The sequence below is a fragment of the Dromiciops gliroides genome, chromosome X (assembly GCF_019393635.1).
Source record: "Dromiciops gliroides isolate mDroGli1 chromosome X, mDroGli1.pri, whole genome shotgun sequence".
NCBI lineage: Eukaryota > Metazoa > Chordata > Mammalia > Microbiotheria > Microbiotheriidae > Dromiciops > Dromiciops gliroides.
In genome coordinates this window covers 47,540,287-47,556,980 of record NC_057867.1, presented here as the reverse complement: position 1 = coordinate 47,556,980, position 16,694 = coordinate 47,540,287, and the positions used below count along the sequence as shown (strand labels likewise).

General features: G+C 44.2%; 1 protein-coding gene across 4 annotated transcripts in view; it reads left to right on the top strand.

Moving 5' to 3' along the window:
• MBNL3 (muscleblind like splicing regulator 3) overlaps window positions 1-16,694 on the top strand; it is a 153,452-nt gene that overhangs the window by 118,942 nt on the left and 17,816 nt on the right. For all 4 annotated transcript variants that reach the window (XM_043974762.1, XM_043974761.1, XM_043974760.1 and 1 more), the window contains exon 5: window positions 16,143-16,343. In XM_043974762.1, the coding sequence (XP_043830697.1) occupies window positions 16,143-16,343 (201 nt within the window). The remainder of the gene's footprint in view (window positions 1-16,142; window positions 16,344-16,694) is intronic.

The window sequence follows — 16,694 nt, the reverse complement described above, 5'->3', positions numbered from 1 at the left end:
TGAGATTATCCTACAGGATAGGATGCTCACTTTAAGGAACTGAGAATATTTCTCGAGAAGAGAAGACTCAGGAGGCACAGGAGAGCTGGCTATCAGGAAGGGCCAAAAGGCTGTCCCAACTAAGAGGGATTAGCCTTGCTCTGCTTGGCCCTGGGAGCAAATTTAGGAGCAATAAGTGGAAATTACAAAGCTTTCAACTCCTTGTCTCAATGTGGAATTCGCTGTCTGAGAAGGTGGTGGCTTCCCCCTGCTTGGTGGCCCTCAGGCCAAGGCTGCCTGGCCACTTGAGGGGTGCTTTATAGAGAAGTAGACAGTCCCAGAGTACTGATCTGGGAGCTTGGGAGCTCTGGGTTTCCGTTCCTGTTCTGCCTCTTCTAGCTATGTGGCTTATGCTGTGTGACCTTAGGTCATAGCACATCTCTGATCCTGGTGCCCCTTCTCAGTTAAAATGGAGATGATAGGGTCAGAGATTTAGAGCTAGGAGGTTAGGGGTGGGGTAGTGGATAGACTACTGGCCTTGGAATCCGGAAGACCTCAGTTCAAATCTTGCCTCTGACACTTGGGAGCTGCGGGACCCCAGGCAAATCACTTACCCTCTCTGAAACTCTAGTTCCTCATCTTTAAAATGGAGATAGTAGTCGAACTTTCCTCACAGGTCAGGGTAAGGATCAAGTGAGATAGTGTGCATAAAACACTTTGCAGAACTTCAAAGGGCTATAGCTACTTGGCTTTAGTCTATCCCCCTTTAATTTTTACAAATGAGGAAATGGAGGCCCAGACAGGGCAAGCAACTTGTGCAAAGTCCCACAGATCATAAGTGCCAGAGCTGGGATCTGAACCCATGTGCTCTGACACTCCTTCCACCAAACCTAGCTACCAATCTTCATGAAGTTTGTGCTATCTACCACAAAGAGCTCTTGCCAAGATCGAACAAGTGAGTGTTTGGGAATGCATTTTGTAAAAATCCATGAAGCTTCCCAAGGATTGCTTTCCCCCAGTCCGGCCCACATCTCCCTGTGTATTTTGATTGGGGGAGGGGTCTGGAGCCAAAAGGGAGCAAGTCACTGACAGCCCAGCATATTGGATTGCCTAGCATACATTCCATGCTCCAAGATATTACTGATATGACCCTAGGGAATCATTGAGAATGACTTCTCCACCTTGCTGCTGCTTTAATGGAAGCCATCATAAATGTGGTAAACTGATCGGTGATTAATTTCTTCAGTCGCTGTGCATCCCCAATCAAACCCTGAGGTGCTTGATACACAGAGATTTTTGCAAAGTTCAATTCAATTTGCCAGAAATGAGTCACTTGATAAAGGGGATGTCGGTTTAATTGGAGCAGTGGCTCAAAAATAAATGCAGTCCAATGTGACTAAACAATAGATAAACACCAGACCCAGTCAGTACCAGTGGCATGTCTTGTTGCAGTAGACCAGCCAGTTCCCTGCATTTACCTGGTATGAATTGGCATTCACTGCTATAACCCCCCAACTCGGCACCTTTTGTTTCCCTTGCTTAAGTGAGGCAGAGGGGGTTGTTGGCAGTTTGAGGGGGACAGCTTCTCAGGCCCACCACCCAAAAGCTTTGGGCTCTGGGAGTACAAAGCAACTTGGGAAGTATTATGGCAGCTTCCAAAGCCCAAGTGGGTCAACAGGGCACATACTGGGTCAGTCCTCCAGAGAACTCAGGCCGGCTTCTGTAGGCTTGGATTTCACAATGTAGAGGGCCGGGAAGGAGGGAACTCTCACTATCAGGCGTGGTCCCTCTGGGGATGTGTTATAGGGCTATTAAAAAAAAAAAGATTTTTGGATTTGAAAATCTAGTGTGGCCTAGACCTGTCCTTATAGGGAATTCTTTCAGTTTCCCTGTGGGGTTCTGTTGATTTTGAGATATAGTTTCTGCTACATGGGTAAGCTGAACCCGGGAGAGTGTCAGTACCTGGGGCCCTAAGGAAGACATTTGCTGACCAAGCATATTTGGCTTTAGCCTGGGCTGTGCCAGTCCAAGGATTCTGCTTGGTGCTCTTCCTGGCCCATATTTTGGGAGCCAAGACGTGGAATCCCCAACCCAAAGACTTATAACCACTGGCTCCACTCACCTCAGACTTCATCTGGGCCTGAGTCATCAACATCAGGACAGAGGCTAGGACCCTTTTTTAGCTCTTTTTTCCCTTCTTTTCATCTCATTTTCCCCAAATGAATTCTTTATAAACCAGGCTCAAAATGTCTTTGGGCTTTTTTTCAAGATGAGCCAAGAAGGCAACACACAGCTCTCCAGGACTACAGTGACAATTAAACCGGAAATCTAGTGGGTGGGGTGTGAGAGTTTGGAACAATATGTCTATTTTAGGCCTTCAGATTTTTTTTTAATCCCCCTTTTCAGGCAGCTAGATGGCGCAGTGGATAGAGCACCGGCCCTGGATTCAGGAGTACCTGAGTTCAAATCCGACCTCAGACACTTAACACTTACTAGCTGTGTGACCCTGGGCAAGTCACTTAACCCCAATTGCCCCACAAAAAAAAATCCCCCTTTTCCCCTTAAGTTAAAGAAAATCTTAGAAGTATTAGACCTCTGTGAAATACAGAACAGTGGAAAGAACCCTAGGTTTGGACTGAAAGAATCTGGGTTCAAGTTCTACCTATGCCACAGATGACTTTGGACAAGTCATTTTCTTTATATGGATCTCAGTTTCCTCTTCTAGAAAATGAAGAGGGTTTGAATAGATGATGACCTCGGAGGTCCTGTCCTGTTCTATAAGCCGAATCAAACATACAGACACGGCACCAGACATAGAAACGCAGGATGCTGGACTTGGTTTTATTTATCACTTAATCAGAGGCCAAATGATCATTCCCTACCCTTATCCTATACAATATACATTGCAGTTTGCTTATAGTGGAAAACAATTTTCTCTGTGGTTCCTAATAAATGGAGTTCATGCTGGGAGTTAATGATAGCAAGTGCAGCACAACACGGAGAAAGCAAACAGAGAGATCAGGTCCAATCCCCCTTTGGTTTACAGAAAACAAAATTGAGGTCCAGAGCAACCTGCTCAAGGTCACATAGCTAGCTAGAGGCAGACATGAGACTAGAACCCAAAGCCCCAGCATCTCAAGCCAAGATCTGTTCCAGTGCACCCCACTGCCTCCAGCTTATGTCGTTCAGTTCCAGGCAGCCGGGCTGGGTGCTTGGCGATATAGTGTAGTGGAAAGAACGCTGGTTCTGGAGTCAGAGGACCTAGGTTCAAATCTCGCCTCCAATCCTTAACACCTGTCTAACCTTGAGTAAGGTTAACACTCTCATTTCCCATTTCCCAAGTAGATGACTGAGCTCCAGTGCTGCTGGTTGGGTCATAAAAGCATTCTGGTACTCGTACTCCTACTTATGGAATGCAAGCACTGACTGAGGAGTGTAGCTGTTAGTTCATGTTGAGAGTTTCCAACTCTGAGGTTGAGAGGATGGTACTGCTTGATTTCTAAGACACAGCAGAGTATATTGGGAATGGTGCTGGCCAAGGAGAAAACCTGGGTTAAGGGCCCAGCTCTAGCTGTGTGACCCTGGCCAAGTCACAACATAGAGCTAGTGGAGCTTTAGTTTCCTCTTCTGTGAAATGAGGCTAAGAATATCTTCAGTAGCTTTCTCTCGGGGTTGCTGTGAAATTCACCTGAGATAATGTATATAGGACTTTGCAAACCCCACCATCTAAACATCAGTTATTTACATTATCTAAGAATCCTTCAGATTGAAGGTTCTGAGGGTCTATCATTAGAAAGTCTCCATTAACTTATACAGTAATTGAAGCCCATGACAGAGCTGGAAGAGACCTTGCAGGCCATCATAGAGCCCCCTCATTTTAGAGAGGAGAAAATTGAGGCCCAGAGAGGCCACATAACTTGCCCCAAATCCCAGTTAGCAAGTAGCAGACCCAGGACTCCAGCATAGATTCAACATTCAACAAGTACTTATTAAATAACTACTGTGTACCTGGTGGGAGGGAGACAAATACAAAGCACTCCTTGGCCTCAGCGAGCCCACATTCTATCAGGGAAAGAGACATGTACATGAAAAATTAAATATGAACTATGGACAAAGTCGTTTGGGAGGTCTGGGTGCTAGCAGCATAGGGCTTCAGGATCGGCCTTTGTGGAGGGTAGCATTTGAGTTAAGCTTTGAAGGAAGCTAAGAATTCCACAAGGCGGAGGTGAGGAAGAGAGCACATTCCAGGCAGGGGGAGAGCATGTACAAAGTCATGGAGATAGCAGATGGAATGTCCTGTCCTGGGAACAGCCCTTCCTGAATGAAATTTCATATTCTTCAGGAAACAGGTTTTGCTACTTTTCCCAAAAGATCCTATCTTATCTGGTTGGGCTTCTCCCTTGCTACCCAGGGGATGGATGGATGGATGGATGGATGGATGGATGGATGGATGGATGGATGGATGGATGGATGGATGGATGGATGGATACATACATACATACATCCCTGTTTATCTCCCCAAACATGGCCTCATTCAGTCATTCATACAATGGCAAGCAGAAGGCCTTGCACAGGGTAGCTCCTTTGGAAATGTTTGTTGACTGGAACTGTTGAATCCAACTAGCCAAGCCTTGGTGCTCCTGTAGACAAACACAGGATCCCTTAGATCCATAGCTTTGCTGGGGCTGCACATGTCACACAGCTGGGAGTTCCTTTTATTTAAAATAAAAATAAATAACAAAGCAGTGGCTTTGCTTCCCCCCACAACTGTATTAATAAACACTGTGAAGTCGTCACCCAGCTTCTTCCAAAGTTCAATGGAAAATGCTTGACTTTGGAAGCCAAGTCAAAACTACTGGACTTACACACAGAGCTTTCAAGTCCCCAGTTCCTTTGATGGTGGTAACTAAATCTCAACACTCTGACCCATCCCCTCCCATGGGATGAATCAAACCTCCTATCTTCTCAGCCCACTTCATTCCCTTCTCCTTTGTGGTGGGTTGGAACAGAGTATTAATGAAACCACGGTCATAGTTTCAATGCCCATGTGGGCTTGTTAACTTTACTGCCCTCTGGCCACAGATTCCACCCCCTAACTCCAGGCAGCGAGGTGGCAAACGGATCATGCTGGTTGCAGGGATAATTACAGAAAGGAGTGGGGATGGCTTAGTGTCAACTCTTCCCCAGCAGGACTTCCAGGATCTGGAGTTTCATCACTGTGGATAATGTCCTCCCTTGGCACAGATCTCACCTCCTGTAGTCCTTAGTTGACAGTGTTGGAGAGCTGCCATGGCCAAAGAAATTCATCACCCGCCACAACTCTGCAACACTATCAACCAAGGACTACAGGGACCAAAGAGAACAAGCCTAATCCCTCTTCTACAGGACAGTCCTTCAGATACTTAGGATAGCTATCCGAATACCCTGAGTTTTCTGTTCTTCAAGCTAAATATCCCCAGGTCTTTCAGCTGATTTTCCTATGGCATGGAGTCAAGGCTGTTGTGGTCCTCTAGATACTCTCCAACTCATCAATGTCACTCTCTTTCCTGGAGAAAATGCCTCTCTCACGTAGCCCCAAATCATATTAGCATTTATTTTTGGCTGCCAAATCACCCAGCTAACTCCTATTGAACTGGCAGCCCACTCAGATCTCCAGATCTTTTTTTTTTCCTGACAAACTATCATCTAACTATCATGTACTTGGGAAGTTGATTTTTTGAACCCAAGTATAAAACTTTACATTGGTCCACTGTGAAATCCATCTTCTTGGATTCAACCCAATGCTCTCATCTATCAAGATCTTTGGTGTTTTTTTGCATCCTCATTCTATCATCCAAAGTGTTAGGTATTACTCCCAGCTATGTGCCATCCGCAAATCTGATGAGTATGTCATCTATGCCTTTATCCAAGTCATGAATTAAAATGTTAAACGGCACAAGGGCCAAGTCCAGATCCCGGGGACATACTTCTGGAGACCTCCTCCCCAGTTGACACTGAACTATTGGCAATACTTTTCAGTTTTATAGGACCTGCCAGAGAGCAGTCTTCACTGGCATTGTCCTCAAGAACCTAGGGCATGGAGGTAAAGAACTTTAGTGGAAGTAGAAACCCATCCCCACTCTTGGTAAAATTACTCAAACTTATGCTGTTTTGATGGTGTAAGTAGCATTTTTTCCCATATGAAAGGCAGTATCTTCTCTTTCAGGCATTGCAGGATTTTCTGTTTTGACAAGAACACTGATTAGGGTGGTACACTATGCTCCTTTGCTCCCTCATCTGTTACTACATCACCCTCAGTGGTTAGGGATACATTTCAAGTATTCCTGTTCTCCCTCCTCTAAATTCAAGTCATGTTGGCAGTTTACCAGTACCAAGACATGGTGGCCATTTGTAGCATTACACATTTTGGGCAACAATTTCCATCTTGAGCTCCTTGGAAACTTTGGGTGGGGTTCCATCTGGTGCTAGTCCTGGTGATTTTGCTACATCGACTTCTTCCATTAGCTGTAGACTATCTAGTATATTTGTCAGGATTCCATTTGTCTAATGTCTCCCTCAGGAAAGACCAAAGAAAAGAATTAATCCAGTTTCTTCCATTTTTTTTCTTCCTTTTCAACTCCAAGTTGACCTTTTTTCTCATGATCCCCAAGTTCCCATGGAATCTCTAATTAGAGGCAGGTTCACAATTCGGGTGGGATAAGCAGAGCTGTCCCCAGGGCACCAAAGTTAGTGGGTGCAGACAGCATTTGTAGGCCTTTGGTGTGCTGGTCTAAGATCCTTTCTCACTCCGCCTGCTCCTCCCGCCTCCCACAGAGACCTCCTCAATAGCAGCCTCACACCAGTGTCCCTGGGTTTCTGTATCCTCTGCCACAGCCCCACAGCCCCACAGCCCCACATCACTTCCTACTGCCCCACAAACCCAAACTGAGGGTACCTGTCTTATCGCTTGCCCCAGGTGCAAACATTTCTTGTTGTGGCTAGGATATTATTCATCCTTTTGCTGTAACAAATTTTTTTTAAATGTAGTCACATCTTGCCCCTGAGTTGAAAAGAGCTTTACCTTTGCCATCTCTCACAAGGTATCTTCTGATTTCTAGTTTATACCTGAACTTCCATCTTTGTGAGACAACCTAGTTTTCATTTTAGAAAGGTGCCTTCTCTCTGTAGTGACCACTACTGAATTAGCCAGCTTGCCATGTATGATCTTCATATACACACATACACACACACACACACACACACACACACACACACACACACACACCCCTGCCCTCCCAGGGTACCTGCTATTTTTGATCCTCAGCCTGTATTCATCCTGGGCTTCCGATAAGATGTTTATAATTGGTCTCCAGGCTTCCTGTGGCTTATTTCCTTTTTTGAGCTCTTCCAGTTTTTACCTAACACCCACAGTTTGTTGTCTTTCCCTTTTCGAAAAGTGAGTAACCACATGATAGTTTTTGTTTGGGTTTTTTTTCCTCTCCCACAAAGAATATTGAACCTAATTGTATAGTGATGACCATTCCATAGTGGGTCACACTAAAATATTTTCTATACCAGTTCCTTTTCATTCTTTGGGAACTAGGCCATTCAATTTCCTCTCCCTGTGTGTTCAAGAACTAATAGTCCAGGAAAAAACAGCATTTGGCCTGGTCCAAAACCTTACTTCCACCATGTCTCAAAAAGGTATCCTGTTGAGCTGACTTTGGGTTACTGAAATATTCCATTCTTGCTATCCAGCAAAATGCAGCAACTTCTCTAATGTCATGTACCATTTCCAGGCCATTATGAATTTCTGCCTTCTTCCATGCTGACATCATTAGAGGATCATAGATTTGGAAGTGGAAGGGACTTCAGACCGCTAGTATCCAACAATCCTTCTCCTACTTCCTGTGCCTGCTTTTCAAAGAAGATTTCTAGGGGTCATGGGATTCTCCATGTGTTAGCAGATATGGCAACATCACGTCTGTTTGAGTTAGCAGGGATGAAAAGACCGGGACTTATATGACTTAATGGGGAAGGGCAGGACGGATACATAGGAGGACAATGATAGGATCAGAGATTTAGAACCAGAAAAGGACTTTAGAAGGCATTAGTCCTACTCTCTAGGTTTTTTCTAGGTTTTCCTCCTACTTGTCCAAAGAGGATTCAGTCTCCTTTAGTGATCTCATCAGCTCCCTTAGAGAGGTTGAGTTATCATCTCTATCTAGTTGATTCCAAAGTCTCCATATCAAGTCCTCATCTCCTCCTACATTACTAATTGCCACTATCCCATAGGCATCACAAATTCCCTGTTTCTGTAGAGGGCCCCACCACCCATCCAGTCACCCAGGTTTGCAATCTAGGAGTCATTCAACTCTTGCCTCTTCCTCATCCCCTATAGCTAATCATTAGCCAAGTCTCATTGACTCATCCTCCATGGCATCCCTTCCCTTACACAGCTACCTGCCTGCATTGCTTCTTCCTCAGACTGGATTGCAATAGCCTCCTAATTTGTCTCCTGCTTCCAAGCTTTCTTTTGTTCAGTCTATTTTCTATACAACTGCCAAATAGACATTTCTACAACACAGATCTAGCCATGCCACTCTCCTAGTCAAGAAGCCTCATTGGATCCCAGTTGCCTGGAGGATAAAATGCTGTCTCTTACTCTGTTTGGCATTTCGAGCTTATCACAACCTGACTCTAACCAAATTTTCCAGACCAACTGAATACCTCTTCCATGACTACAGCCATATGGGGCATTTCTATCACCTCATAAGGTCTCCCTGACATGGAATAGAAAGGGGAAGGGAACATGCATTTATTAACTACCTGGTAGGTGCCAGGCACTCACTGTGCTAAGTACTTTGCAAATATCAGCTCATCTGATCTTCATAAGATCCCTGGGGGGGTGGTGCTATTATTATCCCAATTTTACAATTGAGAAAACTGAGGTACACAGAAGTTCAGTGACTTGCCCAGGGTCACACAGCTAGTAAGTGCCTAAGGCCAGAGTAGAACTCAAGTCTTCCAGACTGCAGGCCCAGCAGTATTCACTGGGCCACCTTCCTCACCTCCACCTCTCAGAATACCTTGTTGCCTTCAAGACTCAGCTCAGGTGCCCCCCACCTCCACCCCAATCCCTCCTCCCAATTGCTTTGAATTTATTTCATATTGATTTATTGTCAATACATGTTTTATCCTCTAGTAAAATGTCTTTGCGGGCAAGGGTATTTTTTTGTTTGTTTTTGTATTCCCAGTACCTACTATACGCAGTGTCTGACACATAGTAGGCCCTTCAAAATGCTTGCTGAATTAAATTGAGCCTCATCTATAGCCCACTGCAAAGGAGTAGGTAGTGATAGCTACAGGAACACTGAAAGCCGGAAGCTAGCTAGTATTTAAAGGGCTTCTTTGTGATGGGAGTGAGCCTTTTGTCATCTGAATAATCATTCCCTAATGGGTTTGTTTAACTAGCTGGTGTGGTAGTACATATAGCAGGTCTTAAAGTCAGTGTTCCTGGTTTTCAGGCTGTGGAATTCTTCCCAGCAGTTTCTCCCTTGGGAAGATTTGGTAAACCACAGCCACCATCGACACCTCCTTTCTAGAAGGGACGGGGCAGGGATGTACCCCACAGCCGTGCTTCCCAGGCATACTGGTGTCTAATGGAGCCATGGAAGAGAGCATGGTCTAGGGGAAGGAGAGATGTCAGAGGGCATGGCTTAACCTCACTTCTGCTCCTTAGACTTAGATCGCCATTGAGGTCCCATCCAATTCTATGTTGATTATCAATTATCTTTTGATCTCTGATTATAAGGGTATGAGAACTGGCATCAGAGAGCTTGGGTTCCAATCTTACCTCCTCCACTTAATGCCTGTGTAACTTTAGGAAAGTCACTTAACCTTTAGGTCTCAATTTTCTTCTCTCTAAAATGAGGGGCTTGGACTAGCTAGCCTTTGAGACCTGGTTCAGCTTGAATTCTGTGCTCTTAGTACTATCTAAACCTTGAAAACTTCTCTACTCTTAAGTAGACCAAGCTGGTAGTGACCCAGAGGGAAAGCTATCACCAGGCAGTTGGGTCTCCTTATCCCCCAGAAGTCCCATGTAGCCAGTCTTTTCTGTCCAAGGCTACTCATCATTTCAAGTGAAAGAGTTTGAGTTTGAGGGATGGTCTGAAACCTCGACAAATACCTGGGCAAGCTCAGGACAGGAGTAAAGTGCAGCGTTAACCAATGATGGTCCTTTTGCTTTAAAACAAAGCTGCTCCACATTAGGCCTGAGTTCACACAGTAAGAGCTTTAATATCAGTACCAGACAGAATTAAAGTTTGACTCAGGAGCCTTCTGACTGCTTGAACTGTGGCTGTTAGCCAAGGCCAAGTCCAAGAACGCTGCAATTCATTGAAAGGCAGCAATTCCCCTGAGGCTGAGGCGGGTGGTGAGAATCCAGAAATCTCCATTTTAAAATGAATTTGAAGCTCCCCCATTCCTACCTCTGCCTCGGGGTTGGGAAGGGAAAAATCTGCTGCTTCTCAATAAACAGGGCTGGAGCAGGGAAGTGATTTCTGCCACTGGAAAAATGAGCCCAGAACTCTGAATCCCAATTTCTGAACCACTCATTCAAGTAATTGGTTTCATCTCTGAAGAAATGTTCAGATGATCTAAAATCATAATTCCCGAGGAGCCCTAGAGCCTAATACAGTGAATGGGCTCTAATGCTCCCTCTGATGTTTATTATCTGTGGAACTGGGAAACAGTCACTTCCCTTCCCCGGCCTTAGTTTCCTCCTCTGTAAAATCAGAAGGTTAGGCCAGACGGCCTCTGAAATCCCCTCCAGCTCCACTTCAATGATCCCATGAAATAAGTTGAATTTATATGCTGCTCATGTACTGGGAATGTCTGGCAAACCTGGTCAGCCCCGTGATTTCTACACTCTCTTCCAAAGAAAGCAGTTGGACAGCTGCTACCTAGCTTGTAACATTCCACCAGCATGAGAGAAACCTTCCTCTATGATACTGCTCCCCCCCCTACCCCAGCACTATAAATGGACAGCATTACATGGGTGTGCAATAGGCTAGATCTTAATGAAATCTTAAATGGCCATACTGTACTAGTGGTAATGCTGAGAAAGAGAACTCACTTATTGAATGAAGGCTCTTAGCCCTTCATTCATTCATTCATTCAATGACTGTTTGTTAAGTAACTCCTCTGAACTAAACATTTGAAGGAGAGAATGATATAGATATAAATAACAGCTCACATTTGTATCATGCTCTAAGGCTTATAAAAGCACTTTCTTCATCACAGCCCTTTGAGGAAGGTCAAACAGCTTTAAGGATCATATAATCTACCAGATTTAAAGCTGGAAGGGGGAAGAGGGGGGGAGACTCTCTGAGAATCTTTAGGCCAACCTCTTCCTTTTACATATGAGGAAACTGAGCCTGAGAGCTATCAAGTGACTTGCTTAGGGTCATACAAGTCCTAAATAATGGAGCCTGAACTTCACCCAGATTTTCTGACTCAGGGAACAGGCATGCCTGGAGTCACATTGCCTGGAGTGTTGGAGCTAAGACTTCAGGCCAAGTCTCTTCTTTCCACTGTGATCTCTGCTCTATTTGGAGTAAATAAGGCATGTGCGAGATAAGACTTACACAGGCAACCCTAGAAAACAGTATAACACACAACCCACATGCACTACACATACCTGTGCATTTTGGGGCAAGGTACTTCTTGGTCCTGCCTCCTTCCCTATAAAATGCCTCTAGAATCCCTTTGGGCTTGAAATTTTGTGCCACTCTCTGCTACTTCTCTAACTGGGGTGTGGAGGATCCAAGGCAAATAAGAAGGACCTAATGGAGGATTGGCACCTGAGCAGGGCCTCGCAGGATGAATAGGATTTCAACAGGCAAAGATGGGAAGCAGGGCCTCGTGGAGATGCCCACAGGAGGTCTCACTACCCCCTGAGTCTTGGGCCTATTGAGAAGCCTGGTTTACAGTGTTGGTCACTGCTTGTTGTCTATGGCCTACCCATTAGTTTTCGCCATTACTACTCTCATGACTGAATGGCAGAAGCATCCCCCAGTCTAACTCAGTCCTCTAAGGAAACACTGGCAGCCATTTCACATCCTTGCTTCTGTATTTGGTTATTTCTTTCCTAGTCACGTGGCGAGGGTGAAGGGAAACACATGAAGGGAAGGGTGAAGGGGGCTCATCACCAAGGAGAGTATAGTATTTAACAATTATCTTTCATTCAGAAAAATCCACCCCAGAGGTCCCTCAATCATAATTCTCTTGTTCACTCAAATGACTAAGAAAGTTAAAGATGCTCTTTTGCCATTCTCTGACAAGCCAGGATCACAAAGAGTCCAAAAAAGGAAAAAATATTTTTCTTTCTTCATTGACAGATTTACTATGAGAAAGTAGGAGTACATACCCTTGTGTAGATCACAGTAGCCATGGCAACACCTTAGACTTTAGATGTTTGGGGAGAATAGATATCCATCAGTAGTTTGGCTGATAATGTCAGCATTATTACTTCAGAATGCCTAATTAGCCATTTCCAAGAGATTGCTATCTTGCTAAATAAAATACCTGCCAGATCAACTCATTCCTGGAATTATCAGTCTCATTCAGCAAGACATAAGGATATGAGTCTCACCTCCATGCCTTAACTAGATCAGTTGAGAGACCATGGTCTGGTCCCATTCTTTCTCCAGTGGAGGTAAGATAAGCCTTCACTGACTGCCCATGGAGAGAGGGCCAGTGCTGAGCATATCAAAGGAGATCAACTATATGAAATGCTCCATACATGCAAGGTAGCATTATTTGCTGTTGTTCCCTCATATCTATGTCATCTCAGTCCATAGCCATTCTGCCTAGGTAGGTTTGTGGGTAAGCAAAATTGATCATGATCCTCCACCTCCATTCTTCCCTCTGGTCACTCAGACTTGCTGCTACCATCCCCTTCTCTAACTTGCCCTTAACCCAATGAAACCTCCTTGTTTATCAAATCCCTTTCAAACTAAGCTCCCTCTGGACTTCATAAGTAGGAAATGGTTCCTAGTTAGTGAATGTGATCAACAAACCTATGCTGGTGTGCCAACTGAAAAGGACTAGAACTCTTTCTTCTTCCAGGTAACAATCATGCCCCCCTTTTCTTGGCACTTTAGAGGCCTCAGTTTCCTCCTCTGTTTAATGAGGAGATTGGAATGAATGACCCCTGAGGGCCAATTCAGTTCTGACATTCTGGGTTCCTTTATCTCCTTTCTCTCATTTGGCCCTCACAATAATCCTGCGTGGGGACCTTTTAGAAACAATACCCTTGCTCATCTCACCCCACCCCACCCCACTCCCCTGATGTCTGACCCAAAGGGTTTGAGAGCACATATGACAGGCTGGTAGGGCAGAAATTTGGGGACCTTATGTTACAGTAACGTTGTATAGGCAGCCAACTGCCTCAGTCTTTGTTGGGACTGTCCCACCTCACAGATTCGAGATGTGAATCTGTTGGGCAACTGGAGAAGAATGATCAGGGAAGAGGGTGGAGCTAAGCTTGGCATTGCAACAAAGCAGGCAAAAACTAGATCGCTTTTATTAACATATATTGAGAATCCTTTGCCTCCTATCCAGCTCCACCCAGCTTCATGGCCCTGTTACCACCAGGAAAGTTCTATATTTAACTGGGATTTACTATTCACTTAGGAAATTTATATTCACATCTCAGGGATTAGCATAGAATGTCAGAGCTGGAAGGGACCTGAAAGATCATTTGAGCTCAACCCCTCCTTTCAAAGTGGCATCTTACTGAGCCCTAAAGTAGGTGAAGGGACTTTTATTAGACAGATAGAGGAGCAGAACCAGAATTTGAAACCAGGGCCTTGGGCTCAGAATCCGGTATTCCTTCCACTCCTCTTCTGCACGTTACACATTTTCTCTCCATAGCTCGATGGGTGATTGATTAGTAAGCCTGAGCTCTCTGCCCAGCCCATAGGATCATATGCTACCAGTGATAGAGAAGAGGCAAAAAGCACACTCTTGTCTGTCCCATGAACAAGATCACACACAGAGCAACTGGAGAATGTGCCTCATGTAGAAGAATGGCATGGACATCAAAGGATCATGGATCTGCTTAAAGGACCTTTTTGAGAACCTCTGGTTCAACTCCCCCATTTCACAGCTGCCAAAACTGAAGCACAGAAAGACAGGCCCTGACCAAGGTTGGACAATCAGTAAACAGCAAAACTGCAATTCAAACTCAGGTTCTCTGATTTGAAATCAGTATGCCTCTCCTTTAAATATATCTGTGTGTGAGACATACATCAATATATTTAAACATGTGTATACATACATATACACATGTATATGTATACATATATGAAACTGTTGAGAATAAGATTGCCTTTGCAGATTGTGGGCAATTGTAGAGTTTAAGATTGTAGATCCCGCACCAACTTTTTGTATATCTATATCTGAGGTATATCCCAGTTTGCGTCCCTCACCATGCTACTGTTTAGTCCCTCCTGGACCGACTCCAACTTTTAGAAGGTGCTGACCTACATTGGTAAAGGAAGTTTTCTTTTTCTTTTCTTTTCTTTTCTTTTTCTGCGGGACAATGAGGGTAAAGTGACTTGCCCACGATCACACAGCTAGGAAGTGTCAAGTATCTGAGGCCTGATTTGAACTGGGGTCCTCCTGAATCCAGGGCCAGTGCTATATTCACTGTGCCACCTAGCTGCCCCCTGACTCCAACTTTTAGCACATAGACACCATTTCTGAGACCTCCTCCAGCCAGAGCATAGTCATGGCAGGAACCTTGGACTTGCAGCCCAGAGACCTTTCTTCCCACTCTGCTCTCCAACCTTGGCCAAATCATTCCTTCTTTCTGGGCCTTAGTTTCCTCCAGTGTCAAGTGGATCCAACCATATTTGTGGGCCCAAATGCCATATTAGATACAAAAGTACTTTGTAGCCATAAAATACCTTTATGATCATGAGCTACTGCTGCTGCTGCTGCTACTACTACTACTACTACTAGTGCTACTACTAGTGCTACTACTACTACTACTACTACTACTACTACTAGTGCTACTGCTACTACTACTACTGCTACTGCTACTACTACTACTACTGCTACTACTACTACTACTACTACTACTAGTGCTGCTACTACTACTACTACTACTACTACTGCTACTACTGCTACTACTACTACTACTACTACTACTACTACTACTACTGCTACTACTGCTACTACTACTACTACTACTACTACTAAGATGGATCCCCTTTAGGAACTCCAATAGAAAGCTTAGTATAGAAGTATTAGTAGAAGATATAGAACCCTTGGTAGTTCATCTGTGTACACATTGTTTCCCTCCAGTAGGATGTAAATTCTTTGAGGGCAGGAGCAGTTTGTTTCATCGTTATCTCTGTGTTCACAGCGTATGGTATATAGTATTTGACAAATACCTGCTGAATTGAATCAATCAGTAAGCATCTATTAAGCATCCAATGTATACTTGAGCATTGTAAGGGACACAAAAGGTATTCCTCCAGCCATTCCACTCTAGTTGCATATGGTGAAAGGAAAGCATCAGAACATTTTAAGGTAATACATGGGCATGTTTTACTGTAGGTGACATTGCTATTAGGGGAAAGAGAACAGCGTGAAAGGAAATTCACTAAAAGGGGTTTAATTGGCTGCTGCAGGGCTGTTGCAATTACCTGGCTTGCTTTCTTAATTAGATTATTAAGCCTTAAACATCATCAGTGTGTTTTTCCTCTAAAAAATAATGGTATTTGGGGCAGCTAGATGGCACAGTGGTTAAAGCACCGGCCCTGGATTCAGGAGTGCCTGGGTTTGAATCCGGCCTCGGACACTTGACGCTTACTAGCTGTGTGACCCTGGGCAGGTCACTTGACCCCCATTGCCCCACACAAAAAAAAAACAAAAACAAAAACAAAACAAACAAACAAAACAAACAAACAAAATAAAAAACAAAAATAATGGTATTTGCTGTGTTAAAAGCAACTCATGTCTGAGGATTAATGTGAAAATGAATGAATCAAAGGCAAGGATGGTCGAATTGTCTTTGGCCCTGGGTGAAAGAGCGCCTTTGTATGTAATATTAACAAAAATTGAAGTCCAGACACCCATGACTTTTTTTCTTTTCTCTCCTCTAAATGCAGACCACATTTCCTGTGACTCCATCGCTTGCGACTAGCCCCACCATGGCTTTCAGTCCTTATCTAAGTCATGTTTCTCCTGGTATGGGCTTGGTTCCTGCAGAGCTTTTACCAAACGCGCCGGTGCTGATGTCTGGAAACCCACCTGTCACAGTGCCAGGAGGCACTGCTGCTCAGAAATTGATGCGTACAGATAAACTGGAGGTATTTGTATAGAAAAAAAACAAACCCTAATAATGTTAAAGGATATGTTGGCTTTTATGGAAAGCACACTACTTTCTGAACTCAATAGTTTGAAATTCTCTTGTAGAAAGATTTAAAAAAAAACCCAAAACCATGGCACTGGAGTTGACTGCTAAAGTCACCTTCAGATTATTGGAGTTAAGAGCATGTTTGAAATTTTGGTTCCTATGAAAAAAATCTCATTGGAGAAAGCTCTCCTCTTCCCAAGATCTTGGATTCACTGAAGTATAAGAGATCACCTCCTGTCCTGATATACATGGTGATTGATAGTGAATCTCTCTCCATAGAATATGGGCCATTTCAAATGCGGGT